This window comes from Bufo gargarizans, chromosome 2 (assembly GCF_014858855.1).
Source record: "Bufo gargarizans isolate SCDJY-AF-19 chromosome 2, ASM1485885v1, whole genome shotgun sequence".
In the NCBI taxonomy this organism is placed as follows: Eukaryota; Metazoa; Chordata; class Amphibia; order Anura; family Bufonidae; genus Bufo; species Bufo gargarizans.
The window spans coordinates 616382579-616400558 of NC_058081.1; the positions used below are offsets into that span (position 1 = coordinate 616382579).

At 46.1% G+C, this 17980-nt stretch overlaps 1 protein-coding gene across 1 annotated transcript in view; it reads left to right on the forward strand.

Annotated features, from left to right (window-relative positions):
- The window catches only part of MTOR (mechanistic target of rapamycin kinase), a 163661-nt gene extending 157109 nt beyond the window's left edge, over nt 1–6552 (forward strand). Inside the window, 4 exon segments of the mRNA XM_044282096.1 lie at nt 1305–1385; nt 4011–4091; nt 4316–4421; nt 6251–6552. Coding sequence (XP_044138031.1) covers nt 1305–1385; nt 4011–4091; nt 4316–4421; nt 6251–6266 — 284 coding nt within the window. The 3' untranslated portion in view covers nt 6267–6552.
- The last annotated feature ends 11428 nt before the right edge of the window (nt 6553–17980 follow it).

Sequence of the window (17980 nt, forward strand, 5' to 3'; positions counted from 1 at the left end):
TTAGCGGAGGTCACATGACCTGTAATTTCAGCTTCATCCCCTGCTCTGATGACGTTCTGTGCACAAGCCTGAGGGAGCAGGAGGAGCAGGTCTGCCTCTGTGCACTGGGCGTCACTGTGAAGGCTGTGCTGGTTGGAGTGACAAGCCACGACCCCTGCACTGGCCAAGCTGTCTGTCCTGTGTTTCCCCTCCCACTGGATTCTTCAGCAAATTTTAACCCTTTCTGCCATCAGCAACTCTGGGTTGAAGGCTCTGTCTCAGGTACTGAGCAGCTACAGCGTTTAATCTTCTCCAGGCACTGATGATACAAATGCTGTGCACAGGATATTCCTTCCCTCCTCACCCCTACAAAGATCAGATGAGTTCTCTCCTGTACTGTTCTGCTGGCTGTGAGAAAGTGTCTACTTGGCATTGCACAAGAACAGGTAGAGGGAAAGTTCTGTGTGTACATCTGAGACTTGTAGTCCCACACATACATGTGTATCCCTGCGGACAGGGGAGACATTTTATTCACTCCCTTTGCAGAACCGGAGGAGGGGAAAGACTGTCTTTGCTGACACCCTCAGAGATGATTGTTACACACCCCACAGCTCTGCAACTGCATGTAAACAAAGGGCCAGAACAGAACTTGGTAAATAAGTAAATATCCACTTATTTCTGAAGATATATATTTTTTAAACTAAACAGTCATGGGTGCCAATGTTGACCACAACTATAGGTCCGCATTTTATTTTTTTAAGTTTTGGATACATTGGTTATGAAGCTGGACCTAGCTGGTGGTCTGTCTCAAGGAAAAGATGGGCATAGGACCAGGCTCAGTCCCGCCCCATTTTCTTTGAAGAGAGCCATGCATATGCAGTCAGTTGTAATTAATTTCAGTAGGTATTTTCCATGTCTACGTGGTCCTCAAGTCATCCCATGCAAGAAACCCTTTACTCTCAGGGCTTAAGTGGGTGACCTGCAAGTTGGACCTCTGCATCTAAATTGACTTTCCATAAGTCTACCTGACATAGCACAAGCAGCACAGCAAGAGCAAACGTTGTCAGGACAACCCTTGGCCATATAATGTCCTACCGTGTGCCCTGTTCAACAGTCCCATCCTGCTCAGTTTTCCACACCAGTCCATTTTGCTGGATACACTCTAATGACAAAATTGAGAGAGTGAATTATTTTTCCCTCATGTTGCTGAACTTTTCCAATCCACCACTTGTTATACAGCACAGTAAGAAGACCGCACCGCAGCTCTAATGTATGTCATAGAAGTGAAAACGTTTCCTCAATGTTATGATCTTTCTTTTCCTCAGAAATGCTGGAGACTGTTGAGCTTGGTGAAACTGCTCATAAGAAGCCCGGAAGTACAGTTCCAGAGTCCATACACACATACAGTAAGTGTTCTATGTAACTCTTCTCATCATTGTTACATTGACCATGTTTGTCACTATTAAGAACATTATTCATTGAGCTACTACTATTCCCATTACGGTCCTCCTGGCATGGCTGCTTCGAATTGTAATCAGCTTCTGCTATAAATGCTGCTCTGCCCTCTCACTCCTTGCCAGAGCTTGGGTTCCTAGTTGTCTAGTTATCCAGTAAATGTGTGCTATTCTGTCTGCCTCGTACGGAACGTCTGCCTGTTTATCTAATCTGATACTCTGCTGCCTGCCCTGACCTCAGATTAGTTTTATGAATATGCATGAACTTTGCCGGCCCTGATCTAGGTCTGTTTCCTGACATCGATTGTCACCTAATCCTTGGTGGTTCGCACTGGTGTCTCTAATCCATGTATATGGCAGCTGATCCACAGGAGTTAGAGGGTGAATACCGGAACACTGCCCTTAGGTTTAGCTCAAAGCCAAGCCAGTTAGTTGGCACAGTGGGTCCACGCCCACTGTCTGTAACAGTAAGCTCTGGTCATGGATCCCACTGACCCAACCCAAATGGCTTTCCCTGAAAGTAATTCAAGAGCTGGCTCTACAGTCTGACTGCCATAATCATCTACTGGACATTATGCATGGCAGGTCCACCTGGTTTCATGCCCTGACAGCTGCTGCAGCAGTACCGCAAACCACCAGCAGTAGCCACAGTGCCAGTACCAGCTTCTCAAGCTACTCCCACAGGGGTTTCGGCCCCGATCTGTCACCTCACCAACAATTGCACAATTTACTTCAAGTTGTTGTCCTACCAGTTTCCTACCAATGATCACTAATGAGTCACTAGTAACCTGCAGGAGCTCCTGGAAACATTTCAGAGTCTTTTAGGAACCAGGGAGACAGTCTTCAGCTGCCGCCTCTCTGCTATGTCTACATCAGGGCAGTCTCAGTTTGTCAATACACCATCTGGTTTCATATCCTGGCCTCAGAGTTGTGTGATGGCGCACTAGTATTCCAGAGCCTGCTGGCTCTAACCATATCGGTTTGTACTGTGAAGACAAGTACCCTATGCCCGCTCTTGTCTTTAGGCGGGCAAACTCCAATGGCAGGTGGGCGCGGGTATGAGCCTCCCTAGCACCGTGGGTGACGCTAGAGAGGCCCCATCCCCGCCTGCCATTGGCTGCTTCCCCCTCTTGGCTGTTTTCATCCATGTACATGGAGAAGCGGCAGTGCGGAGCAGGGAGCGGGGTAACTATATTCCCACAGAGGAGGCCCGGCATATGGGGGGCTGTAGTAGATACTGGATAACCCCTGTAATAAATATTTAAAAGGACACCTCAAAAAGGAGTATTTTCAAGTCAATATGCGTAGAAAACTGTTTTGTTTTTGTTTGTTTAGACTTTAAAGAACAAACAAAAAAAAACTAAGCATACAAAATTATTTTTACAATTTTTTTTTTGTTTTTTCATTTTCGCAGTACTATGGCATTGAAAATAAATACAAAATACTGTATTTAGCAGTCAACAGAGGGATAAAGCTTCGGTAAAACTGTCAGATTACTCCTTCTGAGGGGAAGATGTTATCCTTATTATAATAGTATATTTAGAATTGGGATAACAGTATGACACCTCTGTTTTCTTTATAGGCCTAGATAAAGATTGATGTTGAGCCAAGCGAGCTTCGGATGCTACAGCCGAAGTCTCTTATTTCAAAACTTCGGATTAATACTGTACGGAGATCAGTCTCCGTACAGTATTAAAATGTATGGGCTCCGGTAAACCAAAGTTTAGTTATTCACGCACAACTTGGTGAATAACTTCGGTAGTTGATTTTTAAAGTGGAAACCACTTATCGGCTTCTGTTCCGAGGTACTAGTCTGAACCAAAGCAGAGTTCAGTTTTAAAGTGGTTTTCCACTTTAAAAATCAACTACCGAAGTTATTCAACGAAGTCACGCGCGACTTCGTGAATAACTAACTTCGGCTCATCAGAGCTGGCCCCGTTCACACGTCAGCAAATTTCATTCCGCATTTTGCGGAACGGAATTGCGGACTCATTCATTTCTATGGAGCAGCATGATGTGCTGCCCGGATACGGAATTGCGGACCCGCACTTCCGGGTCTGCAATTCCGTTCCTGAAAAAAAAATAGAACATGCCCTATTTTTGTCTGCAATTGCGGACAAGCATAGACATATTCTATTAGTGTAGGCGATGGGCAGTCTGCAAAATGCGGAGTGCCTATTGCCGGTGTCCGTGTTTTGTGGATCCGCAAAACATGTTACGGGCGTGTGAATGGGGCCTTAATACTGTACGGAGACTAAATGGAGCATCCAACGCTCGCTTCACTCCACAATAATAAAGATGCCCACAGAAAAAGCATTCTACTTATCAGTGTAATGCTCTAATTGAGTTGGATTGCGAAAGTTCAGTCTGTTTTGCTGTGCTAAACATCCAAAAAGGAAATTAAAGAGCCAGGACAGGATGTAGAATACATGGAGCGACTTCAATAATGATATCCGGAAAACCATTCACCTGTTTCTTGTAAAAAAAAAAATTTTTTTTTAAATGACAGACTATTCACATATAGGCTGCTAATGTGATATTTAGTATTGTAATAATTCTGTTCTCACTTCCTTACAGTTGGTGATGGTTTAGTGCAGCCCGAAGCACTGAATAAAAAAGCCATTCAGATTATCAACAGGGTTCGAGATAAGCTAACAGGTAAATTCAGACGACTCCATGGGAAAACGGATAGGTCAGAGGCACTTATGAGAGGACTGGGGGTTATGTCCCCTGTACAAACTTGTACCTGGTCTCCCCCCTCCTCCCAAAAGAGTCTTTTGATGGTTGACAGTGGGAGGCTTATCATTTCTGTGCAGATGACACGCTTGGGGGTGTACCTATATTTTTATATTACTGATAACTAAGGTGCTCTTCTTTCTCAGGGCGAGACTTTTCTCATGAAGAGACTCTGGATGTGGCTACACAGGTAGAACTATTAATTAAACAAGCCACTTCCCACGAGAATCTTTGTCAGTGTTATATTGGATGGTAAGTCTTATCTCGTATTCATTAAACATTGTAAAGTACCTCCACCAGGAAATAATTTGTGTCATTTTAACTTTTGCCATCATTTAGTTTTCGGGTCAGAAATTCTTTGGTAATTCATTTCATTATATATCTTTATACGCTCTTGTTCGATCTCCATTTGTGACCATTCAGCTGTCACCACTAGGGGGAGCTCACTGTGAATTGTGTAAATCCATATGATGTTGGCTCCACCTAGTGGTGGATACAAGCAGCCAGATTTTATCACTGAACTCTGATAATGTGAAGAAGAGCAGGGGTAATTGGAGCTCTGTATAAGAAAACTTGGAGCGCCGATCCTAAGCAAGATATATTGTGAAACTAATCGGCTTAACCACTTCCAGACCAGGCTATTTAGCCCCCCCCCCCCCCATAGCTTTGGAACACTTTTATTTATCCAAGCCATTCTGAGATTATCTCGTGACACATACCTCGTTTATTACTTAACATTCCCCATATGTCTACTTTATGTTGGCATCATTGTGTAAATGTCATTTTCCTTTTTTTTTTTTTTTTTTTTATAACATTCATCTGACAAGGTAGATCATGTGCTATTTTTATAGAGCAGGTTGTTACAGACTCGGTGATATCAAATATGTCTACTTTCTTTGTTTTTCAGAATAAAGCTTTTTTTTATTGTATTTGCGTCTCCATTTTCTAAAACACCAAATTTTATTTTTTATGACGATCGTCTTGTGCAGGGGCTCGTTTTTGCAGGAAGAGTTGACGTTTTGATTGGTTCCATATGCATACATATGATTTTTATTTTATTTTTTATCATTCATTATTACACTTTAAGGGGCCGTCACAGACGTGGCAATACCAAACATGTCTTATTTTTTTCTATAAACTTTTTTTAAATTTCTTAATTGGGGATTACATTTTTTACATGTGAAACCTTTTTTAAATTTTTTTTATTTTACACTTTCCACCCCCCATAAGGTCATAAAAGACCTCTGGGGACATTTAACGTCACATTTTATTTGATTTTTTTTTTCACTATTGATTTCCCCTGTAACTGGGACTGACATAGTAGCCCCAGTTACAGGGAAAGCCCCCCCCCCCCCCCCCAGACTGTACAGCCTCAGTACAGGGCTGATCGAGGTCTGTGGCCGGGTCAGGAATCTAACCTGCCTTCTCTCTGGTGTGCCCTGCCTTCTCTCTGATATCCCCGACCCCCCCCCCCCCCCCCCCGCTCTGCAGCTGCCATCTCTGAATGGACATCCTAAAATGTCCATTCAGAGATAAACAAGCACCCATAGGATGTTTAGTCTATGGGTGGTCATTAGGTGGTTAAAATCCCTATCCCAGCAGCAAAAAAATCTGTTAGGCCTCATGCATTTGACCTCATGCATTTGACTTTCAATGGGTCCGTGGAAAACGCGGATAATGCACAGTTTGTCATCCGCGTCCATGATCAGTGTTTCCAGTCCTATTTTTTTCACGGACAACGGTTCGCGGACCCATTCAAGGCAATAGGTCCGTGAAAAAACACGGATGCACAAAAGATTGCCGTCCACGTCCGTTTTTTTTTTCCCTATCTTTTGCATGGCAAACTAAACTTTTTTTTTTTTTTATTTTTTTTTTTTTTTTTTTATACTTTCCTTTAAAAATAAAGGAAGACACACGGAAACAAAAACTGACACGGAACAACAAAACCCCTTTTTGCGGACCACAAAAAAATACTGTAGTGTGCATAAGGCCTTACTCCAGAACCCAATGACTTTTGTAATATTAGTGGTACATTTGAGTTTTCATTAACACTGTATTTTTATTTTTATTATTTTCTCCAGGTGTCCATTCTGGTAGGAACTGTTGGGACCTCTCTCCCTTCCTGACCTAGATGGGTGAAGCTGGCCTTACAGCAAACCTCATGGGTCGCCGATCACCAGTTATTAGTAATAGTAATTGCTCACCAGTTAATAGTAATTGCTCCGTGCCACGCCTGTCACTGACCAGACGTAGGACCCAGATTCTTGTACTGTTACCCAACTTCAAATCGAGAGCGATTCTAGCGAGGAATTACTGATGTTGGTAGCTGCATGTGATGTAGCTATGAGGAATTCTAACTGTTAATAAAGAGTTACAAAATGTTCTTCAGTGCCGCTTGTTTTTTTTTTTTTTTTTTGAGTGCTGCATGAGAATTCCATATTTTACTATGAAATTTAAACAGTTTCAAGAAGAGAACATGACACTGATTCCACCTATGAAAAAAATGTATTTTCTGTAGGTTCAGTATTGGGCTTCTGCTTAAGGCTACTTTCACACTAGCGTTTTTGCTGGATCTGGCAGGGTTCAGCAAAAATGCTTCCGTAACTGATAATACAACCGTCTGCATCCGTTATGAACAGATCCGGTTGTGTTATATTTAACATTGCCAAGACGGATCCGTCATTAACTTAATTGAAAGTCAACGTTTTCTATTGTCAGAGAAAACCGTCCCCATTGACTTGCGTTGGGGGTCATAACGGGTCCGTCTTGCTCCACATCCCATGACCGAAAGCAAACTAAGACATGTTGTCTGGGACTGCAGCGGAACAGAATGCATTTGGGAACATTTCGTTCTGTTCAGTTTTGTCCCCTCTGACAATGAATAGGGACAAAGCGTTTTTTTTTCCAGTATTGAGCCCCTATGATGGAATTCAATACCGGAAAACGTAAAAACGCTCGTGTGAAAGTAGCCTTACTCGCCTTATTTCTTGCTGCATATGAGAATTACACACTTTATGCTTTCTGTTTTTGAAGTGAATGAACTTTTTTTTTTTGTAAATGGGTAATACATTTGGTGCTGATTAATTTCTTAGACATGGGGGGGGGGGGGGGGCGAGAGAAGCTATCACACCCTGCACTGCAGAATTCTGGCTTCAAAAAGTTGCAAAAAAGGGACTTTGCCACTTTTTACACCACTCCAGTTTTGAAAAGTGAGTGTGGTTGGCTATGTTAATGAGTTTCACCCCAGATTTATCACCGAGATTTTTTTATTTATTTTTTTAAGTCCCAGACTCTCCAGGCGACATTGATAAATTTGGTACAAAGTACGCCAGCAGACTACGGCAAAATACACTCATGATAAATTTCCCCCATAGCATGAAATGATATAATATGAGTTACCTGCATGAGGGAGTTTACTGAGCATCGGTTAACTCAATAATTACACAGTATGCAGAAAGCTCCCCCTATTGGTGGCTGCAGGAATTGTATCCTTTACCCCTGTCTATACAGTGTAAAGAAGATATCTTGCAAAATAACATGATAAAAGGTTGACATCCACTTTAACATTCAAGAGCATAAAATCTCTGGTAAATATAACATGTTTTTTGTTCTCTTCTGTAAACATTTTAAGCAGGCTATCCTGTTTTTATTATTTTTTTGCAGGGGGGGGACTGGATAACTAATTATTGCTGCCATCACCACAAAGGTGGTTCCTAGATTTTCTTAGAGCCCTAAATCTCCTGGCAAATCTCCTCAAACATATTTGTGTGGCGGACATCTCACAGTGCAGCAGATTTTCTGTTCAGGGGTCAGTTAAAGCTGGGTGACCATACCTATTGGAGATGTACTGGTGGTCATATTTCTGGTTACCTACCTTTCCCAGAGACAGAACGCAGGTCCATGGTCTGTGGTGTACATCTTGTGTGACTACAGGTCTGAGCATAGTATAAAAGCTGTAACTTGTAGCAAATCTGGAGTCGCAGCCACAATGTAAAGATACTTTAGATCTCGATTGACCTTCACCATCTTAAAGTGGACGGCACATTTATCTGAAGCTCTGCTGCCATCACCTTCTTGCACAATATGAAGTATTAACATGGCAAAGCAATTCCTTATGTCCTGTGATGTTCAGTGCGATACCCAAAAGTGTAAGGTCACTTTTGTGTCACTCCTTTCTGTAATGCTATCACAAATGCCCCGGTTCCCTGCAGGAACCTGTCCTCATGCTGTGAACTACCAGTGCTGCTTCAGATTATACGAGCATTTGTCTGATAAATTCTGCAGGTATCATTACTACATTGACATTAAATTATAAGACTGTGGGGGGAGGGGTCTGTATATCAATAGGATATGCCATAAAAGTCTGATGGGTGCAGATCCCTCTGAGACCCAGTAGTATCTCGAGAATATGTCCCTGGAGAGCAAGCCTATCCATATACCATACGTGTCCAGATGGGACCGACCAACCATAACAGTCAGTGGATATAGGCGGCTACTCCTTAGGTTGGTGGTAGTGCTCCCCATCATCCTCTCATTTAATTCACTGCTTGTTTAGTGGAGAAATACATCTGTGGATGGAACCACATGGTAGTATTATACAGGATAGTGCAATCACCTTACTTGCTGCTCTATTGCAGAAGTATGAGCTCTTGGCCACCACGTGACTCCTGCTCTGACTAGACAATTCACACAACATCTCCATTGAGGACCAGAAACAAGTCTCCATGCAAGCCTCAGACCGCCTCGATGTGAGTCTCATAGACTTGCCTAAAGAGACTGACATCTGTTTTGCACAGCAGATGCTGCAAGAATTGGTTGGAGAGGAGGTAACAAGGGGCTGACCGATCACTGGAGCTACCATGAGAATTTCCTCTATAAAGTAATACATAAAGTGGAGTTTGTGTGTCTGTGGTGACCCGGGAAGCACAGGAGACGGCACAGTCACGTGGTCTAACATTGTTATCTCGTATGGTTGGAGAAAGACATGTCCAAGTTTAACCAAGGGATGGCAGAAGATGTTGAATGAAAAGAGTATGAGTTACATTCAAATCAAGAATCCTAGATGTAATATTTCACTGTATATTGGAGTTTGAAAAAACATTGGATGTTGGAATGGCCCCTTAAACCCCTTCCTGCGCGCACTGTGGATTACGTACAGTTTCTAATGGGGGGGGAAACACAAGTTTAGGGCTCATGCACACAAATATGTGTCGGCTGGGCCCGTGCTGCGGGCCGCAATGTACTGGCAACCGTCCGTAGAGTCTCTGTATGCAGACCTGCTGTGCAGATTTTGAACTCTGAATCATGCTAATTCTTTTATAAAATTTTATTTTTATTCTTTCCGGGCCACGGGGTGTGTGCAAGTGGGCGCTTCCCACACACCGCTCCGGGTCCCTCTGTTCTCCGGCCAACCGAAAGTGCCTCCTGTTCAGCCGTGTGCTGCAAATTTAGGCCCCGGAGGGAGGGAGTGTAGGCCCGCAACTCGGTGCCTCCCACAGTGATGCGAGGGGCGGAGCTAGGCTTCCCGCTGCGGCTCAGAAGACTCGGCAGGACCGCAGCTACCCGCGCGGACTCGGTTTCACCCTGCAGCACTATTCTTCAGGGACCACAGGGCCTGGGATCCCCTACATGCTGGTAGGACAGTTACTTTCCCTCTCCAGCCTTGAGACCAGTAGTGGCCAGCCATGTCCGAACCCACAAGTGACCCCCGCATGCCAACAGCCGCCACTTATGCATGTGTTAAATGCAAAATTAAGTTCCCTCATGGCCAGCTGGACTCTGCATGCTGTGCAGCCCACACAGGTTCTGCCCCCCCCCCCAGCCTACGCAGCCGCATGACCTCCCTGACCCTGTGGAACCAGACTGGGCCCGTGCCTCATCTCAGGCAGTGGCGGATCTCTCTAAAATATACCAATCCACCCTCTCTCTCATGGGTCGCTTGGTTGATAAATCTCCACCTGCACAGTGCCCACCCTCCTCAGGAGAGCGCCTCAGGGGCAGAGCAGTACGTCATTCCATGCGTACTTACACATCCCGATCGCCCCGATGCATCCGCGCTTCCTCCGCTTGGCAATGGGGCCGCATCACTACCGGTTCGAAGCTCTTCCGCTTGGCGACGGCACCGCGAGTCTTCACAAAAGTATTCGCTCCTCTCCTGGCACTTCTTTGTACCAGGGGCATCACCCTGATTCCCTATCTGGATGGCATCCTGGTCAAAGCAGCGACCTTCGATTAGAATGAGGACAGTCTATGTATCACTCTGGATACCCTGGTGCGGTTCAGCTGGCTGGTGAACTTCCAGAAGTCTTCCCTACGCCCCACTTTTCTAGACATGATCCTCGACACAGCCGCGGCATTGGTGTGCCTCCCTCTGGACAAGCGGCTAGCCCTTAGTCGGTCAGTCCGCCTTCTCTAAGAACAAGTACCCTTCAACTCAATTTTGCATGAAGGTCTTGGGTGCAATGGTCGCTTCCTTCGAGGCGGTTCCATTTGCACAATTTCACACTCGTTCACTTCAGCTGACAATTTTGTCGTTGTGGGACAAGTCACCAGATTCCCTGTACCCTCACATCGTCCTTCTCCCACGGGTGCGTTCGGCACTCAGGTGGTGGCTTTCGACCCCCAACCTTGCAGTCGGGGAAATCCTTTCTCCCAATCTCATGGATGGTCATCACCACTGACGCCAGTCTTCAGGGTTGGGGCGGAGTCTTCTCGCCCTAGACAGCCCAAGGCTTATGGTTTCAGTCGGGGTCCAACCTGCCCATCAACATTCTGAAACTCCGGGCCATTCATCTGTCCCTTCTACATTGGGTCCCTCTCCTGAAGGGCTGGCCGATCTGGGTACAGTCAGACAATGCCACGGCAGTGGCTTATATCAACCACCAAGGAGGAACCCACAGTCAAGCGGTGATGGCAGAGTCTGCCAAAATCCTGCAGTGGGCAGAGACCCATGTTCCAGCTCTTTCGGCAGTCTACATTCCGGGAGTGGAGAATTGGAAGGCAGATTTCCTCAGTCGGACGACAGTGGACCCGGGGGGAGTGGTCTCTGCACCCGGAGGTCTTCCAAGCGATCTGTCTCCAGTGGGGTCAACAGGAGGTGGACCTGATGGCATCCCGGCTCAACCACAAACTCCCTGCCTTCTTTTGAACAAGAGATCCCAGGGCATGTGCTTTTAGACGTGCTGGTTGCACCATGGGATGGGTTCTCCCTGGTGTAAGTGTTCCTGCGTCTTCATCTTCTGCCTTGAGTCTTACGCAGAATCGGGATGGCGGGCATCCAGACTATCCTCATCCCGCCGGACTGACCCCGGCGCGCGTGGTACACGGACATCGTCCGTCTTCTAGGAGACATAACGTGGCCCCTTCCACTCAGACCCGATCTCTCTCAGGGTCCTGTCTTCCACCAGCGTTTAGAGTCGCTACGTTTTGAAGGCGTGGCTGTTGAAACTGCCATTCTGAAGCAGCGAGGTTTTCCGGACAGGGTCATCCGCACCATGAATAAAGCCAGGAAACCAGCGTCGTCCAGGATTTATTACAGAACTTGGAGGTCTTTTTTTGAGTTTCTGTGCGGAACGTAACCTTCCCCCGCTGCGCTTCTCCCTTCCCACCATCCTTTAATTTCTGCAATCTGGTCTGGATTTGAGTCTTGCCCTTAGCGCCGATACCTGCCTCTTCAAGGAACTATCAATCAATTTTTCCAGCATCCTCTGGCATTTCAGGCTCTGGTTAAGACCTTCCTTCAAGGGGTGGCCCACACCGTCCCTCCTTATCGTCCCCTCCTTGCCTTCTTGGGACTTGAACCTGGTTCTGGGTTCCCTCCAATCTGCTCCATTTTGAGCCTTTTGAACACAGTTCCCCTCTGTATTGTCTCCTGGAAGGTTGCATTCCTAGTGGCTATCACTTCTATCGGGTGTGTTTTCGGAGTTGGCAGCGCTTTCCTGTAAGGAACCCTTATTCTGCACCAAGATAAGGCGGTGCTCCGACCTATACCTTTTCAGCTGAAGGTAGTCTCCTGCCTTCAATGTCAACGAAGACATTGTTCTTCCTTTGTTCTGCCCCTCTCCTTCGCATCCTAGGGAGCGGGCTCTCAATCAGCTGGATGTGGTTAGGGCTCTCAGGATTTACTTATCTGTTTCAAGCACTTTCCGCAGTATGGACTCAGAAAGAAGGTGCTCGCAAAGGTTTGGCAGTCTCCAAGGTGACAATTGCCAGGTGGATTCGTTTAGCAATTGCTGAGGCATACCGCTCCTGGGGCAAGGTGCCGCCCCTCGGTATCATAGTCCACTCAACCAAGGTGGTGGGCACGTCTTGGGCTAGATTCCACCAGGCTTCAGCTTCACAGCTGTGCAAGGCAGCGACCTGGTCATCCTTGCACACGTTCACCAAGTTTTGCCAGGTGCATACTTTTGCATCAGTGGATGCTACGTTGGGCCGCAAGGTCTTGAAGGCAGCAGTGTCTTGAGCTTCCGCGAGGCAGTTTTCCATGGTGGGTGCGTTCTTCTCGCCCCGGGAACTGCTTTGGAATGTCCCACGGTCCTGTGTTCCCCAATGATGTGAGCGAGAAAACAAGATTTTTGTGGACACAGCTCCCACCCATTATTTTCCATTATTGCCGCAGGTGCTAGCGGTTTGGTTGCCGGTGGGGTCCTCAGTTTGGTTTGGGTCTTCCGGCATTAGTTATGTTCTGGTTTATTTCATGTATGGGGTTTTTTTTGTTTTGTTTTTTCGTTAGTTTTTTCCTTCCTACTCCTTGGGCACAAACGAATAGCTCCTCCTCTGCCAACTATACCCCCTCCAGCCAGGAGAGAGCATAACACTTTTCAGCCTAGTGTAGCCTCCTAGTGGCAGCAGCAGCTATAGCCAATGTCCTGTGTCCCCCAATGAATGAAGCGAGAGAGAAATGTTACTGGTGAGCCCACAAAAATCTATTTGTTTGTTTGTGGATTTTACCCCTTTCAATGCAAGTTTGAGCTCTGCAGAAAATGTGCACCAAAAACTGCAAGTATATTTTTATTGAAGACCTATCCTCAGAATTGGTCATCAGTATCAGATCGGTGGGAATCTGACACCCGGGACCCCCGACCATCTGGTTGAAGAGAAGGTGTGTGTGCTGTGCCAGCACTGCCTCCGACAGAAAAGAATGTGATGGTTTCATGTAATTACACCAGCTCACTGCTACTATAGCGACGGCAAGCAATGGAGGACAGCTCTTGCCTGTTCAAGTGAATACTACAGAGCCGTCCCATTGAAGAGAATGCGATGGCTGAGATGTAATGACACCTGCTCACTGCTGCTTTAGCTGGCATGGCGCACACCTTTTCATACAGCTGATTGGCAGGGCTGTCGGGTGTTGGACCCCCGCCAATCTGATATTGACGACCGATCCGGAGGATAGGTCATCGATAAAAAATTTAAGGACAACCCCTTTAACGACCTCCGGACCGCCTAACGCACATGTGCGTTCCGGAGGTGGCAGGCTGGCGCACAGTCACGCATATATGCGTCATCTCGCGAGACGCGAGATTTCCTGTGAACGCGCGCACACAGGCGCGCGCGCTCACAGGAATGGAAGGTAAGCGAGTGGATCTCCAGCATGCCAGCGGCGATCGTTCGCTGGCAGGCTGGAGATCCGAATTTTTTAACCCCTAACAGGTATATTAGACGCTGTTTTCATAACAGCGTCTAATATACCTCCTACCTGGTCCTCTGGTGGTCCCTTTTGTTAGGATCGACCACCAGAGGACTCAGGTAGGTCAGTACAGTCGCACCAAACACCACACTACACTACACTACACCCCCCCTTATAAACCCATGATCACCCCATATAAACTCCCTGATCACCCCCCTGTCATTGATCACCGCCCTGTCATTGATCACCCCCCTGTCAGGCTCCGTTCAGACGTCCGTATGATTTTTACGGATCCACGGATACATGGATCGGATCCGCAAAACGCATACGGACGTCTAAATGGAGCCTTACAGGGGGGTGATCAATGACAGGCGGGTGATCACCCATATACACTCCCTGATCACCCCCTGTCATTGATCACCCCCCTGTAAGGCTCCATTCAGACGTCCGCATGATTTTTACGGATCCATGGATACATGGATCGGATCCGCAAAACGCATACGGACGTCTAAATGGAGCCTTACAGGGGGGTGATCAATGACAGGCGGGTGATCACCCATATACACTCCCTGATCACCCCCTGTCATTGATCACCCCCCTGTCATTGATCACCCCCCTGTAAGGCTCCATTCAGACGTCCGCATGATTTTTACGGATCCATGGATACATGGATCGGATCCGCAAAACACATGCGGACGTCTGAATGGAGCCTTACAGGAGGTGATCAATGACAGGCGGGTGATCACCCATATACACTCCCTGATCACCCCCCTGTAAGGCTCCATTCAGACGTCCGCATGTGTTTTGTGGATCCGATCCATGTATCCATGGATCCGTAAAAAATCATGCGGATGTCTGAATGGAGCCTTACAGGGGGGGTGATCAGTGACAGGGGGGTGATCACCCTGATCACCCTGATCACCCCCTGTCATTGATAACCCCCCTGTAAGGCTCCATTCAGACGTCCGCATGTCTTTTGTGGATCCTATCCATGGATCCGTAAAAAATCATGCGGATGTCTGAATGGAGCCTTACAGGGGGGGTGATCAGTGACAGGGGGGTGATCACCCTGATCACCCCCTGTCATTGATAACCCCCCTGTAAGGGTCCATTCAGACGTCCGCATGTCTTTTGTGGATCCGATCCATGTATCCATGGATCCGTAAAAAATCATGCGGATGTCTGAATGGAGCCTTACAGGGGGGGTGATCAGTGACAGGGGGGTGATAACCCTGATCACCCCCTGTCATTGATAACCCCCCTGTAAGGCTCCATTCAGACGTCCGCATGTCTTTTGTGGATCCGATCCATGTATCCATGGATCCGTAAAAAAATCATGCGGATGTCTGAATGGAGCCTTACAGGGGGGGGTGATCAGTGACAGGGGGGTGATCACCCTGATCACCCCCTGTCATTGATAACCCCCCTGTAAGGCTCCATTCAGACGTCCGCATGTGTTTTGTGGATCCGATCCATGTATCCATGGATCCGTAAAAAATCATGCGGATGTCTGAATGGAGCCTTACAGGGGGGGTGATCAGTGACAGGGGGGTGATCACCCTGATCACCCCCTGTCATTGATACCCCCCCTTTATGGCCCAATACAGACGTCCGCATGTCTTTTGTGGATCCTATCCATGGATCCGTAAAAAATCATGTGGATGTCTGAATGGAGCCTTACAGGGGGGGTGATCAGTGACAGGGGGGTGATCACCCTGATCACCCCCTGTCATTGATAACCCCCCTGTAAGGCTCCATTCAGACGTCCGCATGTGTTTTGCGGATCCGATCCATGGATCCGTAAAAATTATACGGACGTCTGAATGGAGCCTTACCAGGGGCGTGATCAATGACAGGGGGGTGATCCGGGAGTCTATATGGGTGATTACCCCCCTGTCATTGATCACCCCCCCTGTCATTGATCAACCCCCCCTGTAAGGCTCCATTCAGACATTTTTTTTGGCACAAGTTGGCGGAAATTTTTTGTTTGTTTTTGTTTTTTCTTACTAAGTCTCATATTCTACTAACTTGTGTCAAAAAATAAAATCTCCCATGAACTCACCATACCCCTCACGGAATCCAAATGCGTAAACATTTTTAGACATTTATATTCCAGACTTCTTCTCACGCTTTAGGGCCCCTAAAAAGCCAGGGCAGTATAAATACCCCACATGTGACCCCATTTCGGAAAGAAGACACCCCAAGGTATTCCGTGAGGGGCATATTGAGTCCATGAAAGATTGAAATTTTTGTCCTAAGTTAGCGGAAAGTGAGACTTTGTGAGAAAAAAACCAAAAAAATCAATTTCCGCTAACTTATGCAAAAAATAAAAAATTTCTAGGAACTCGCCAGGCCCCTCATTGAATACCTTGGGGTGTCTTCTTTCCAAAGTGGGGTCACATGTGGGGTATTTATACTGCCCTGGCTTTTTAGGGGCCCGAAAGTGTGAGAAGAAGTCTGGGATCCAAATGTCTAAAAATGCCCTCCTAAAAGGAATTTGGGCCCCTTTGCGCATCTAGGCTGCAAAAGTGTCACACATCTGGTATCGCCGTACTCAGGAGAAGTTGGGGAATGTGTTTTGGGGTGTCATTTTACATATACCCATGCTGGGTGAGAAAAATATCTTGGTCAAATGCCAACTTTGTATAAAAAAAATGGGAAAAGTTGTCTTTTGCCAAGATATTTCTCTCATCCAGCATGGGTATATGTAAAATGACACCCCAAAACACATTCCCCAACTTCTCCTGAGTACGGCGATACCAGATGTGTGACACTTTTGCAGCCTAGATGCGCAAAGGGGCCCAAATTCCTTTTAGGAGGGCATTTTTAGACATTTGGATCCCAGACTTCTTCTCACACTTTCGGGCCCCTAAAAAGCCAGGGCAGTATAACTACGCCACAAGTGACCCCATTTTGGAAAGAAGACACCCCAAGGTATTCCGTGAGGGGCATGGCGAGTTCCTAGAATTTTTTATTTTTTGTCGCAAGTTAGTGGAATATGAGACTTTGTAAGGAAAAAAGAGAAAAAAAGAAAATCATCATTTTCCGCTAACTTGTGACAAAAAATAAAAAATTCTAGGAACTCGCCATGCCCCTCACGGAATACCTTGGGGTGTCTTCTTTCCAAAATGGGGTCACTTGTGGCGTAGTTATACTGCCCTGGCAATTTAGGGGCCCAAATGTGTAAGAGGTACTTTGCAATCAAAATGTGTAAAAAATGGCCTGCAAAATCTGAAAGGTGCACTTTGGAATATGTGCCCCTTTGCCCACCTTGGCAGCAAAAAAGTGTGACACATCTGGTATCGCCGTACTCAGGAGAAGTTGGGGAATGTGTTTTGGGGTGTCATTTTACATATACCCATGCTGGATGAGAGAAATATCTTGGCAAAAGACAACTTTTCCCATTTTTTTATACAAAGTTGGCATTTGACCAAGATATTTTTCTCACCCAGCATGGGTATATGTAAAATGACACCCCAAAACACATTCCCCAACTTCTCCTGAGTACGGCGATACCAGATGTGTGACACTTTTTTGCTGCCAAGGTGGGCAAAGGGGCACATATTCCAAAGTGCACCTTTTGGATTTCACCGGTCATTTTTTACACATTTTGATTGCAAAGTTCTTCTCACACATTTGGGCCCCTAAATTGCCAGGGCAGTATAACTACGCCACAAGTGACCCCATTTTGGAAAGAAGACACCCCAAGGTATTCCGTGAGGGGCATGGCGAGTTCCTAGAATTTTTTATTTTTTGTCGCAAGTTAGTGGAATATGAGACTTTGTAAGAAAAAAGAAAAAATAAAAAATCATCATCATTTTCCGCTAACTTGTGACAAAAAATAAAAAGTTCTATGAACTCACTATGCCCATCAGCGAATACCTTAGGGTGTCTACTTACCAAAATGGGGTCATTTGTGGGGTTTTTCTACTGTCTGGGCATTGTAGAACCTCAGGAATCATGACAGGTGCTCAGAAAGTCAGAGCTGTTTCAAAAAGCGGAAATTCACATTTTTGTACCATAGTTTGTAAATGCTATAACTTTTACCCAAACCATTTTTTTTTTGCCCAAACATTTTTTTTTTTATCAAAGACATGTAGAACAATAAATTTGGCGAAAAATTTATATATGGATGTCGTTTTTTTTGCAAAATTTTACAGCTGAAAGTGAAAAATGACATTTT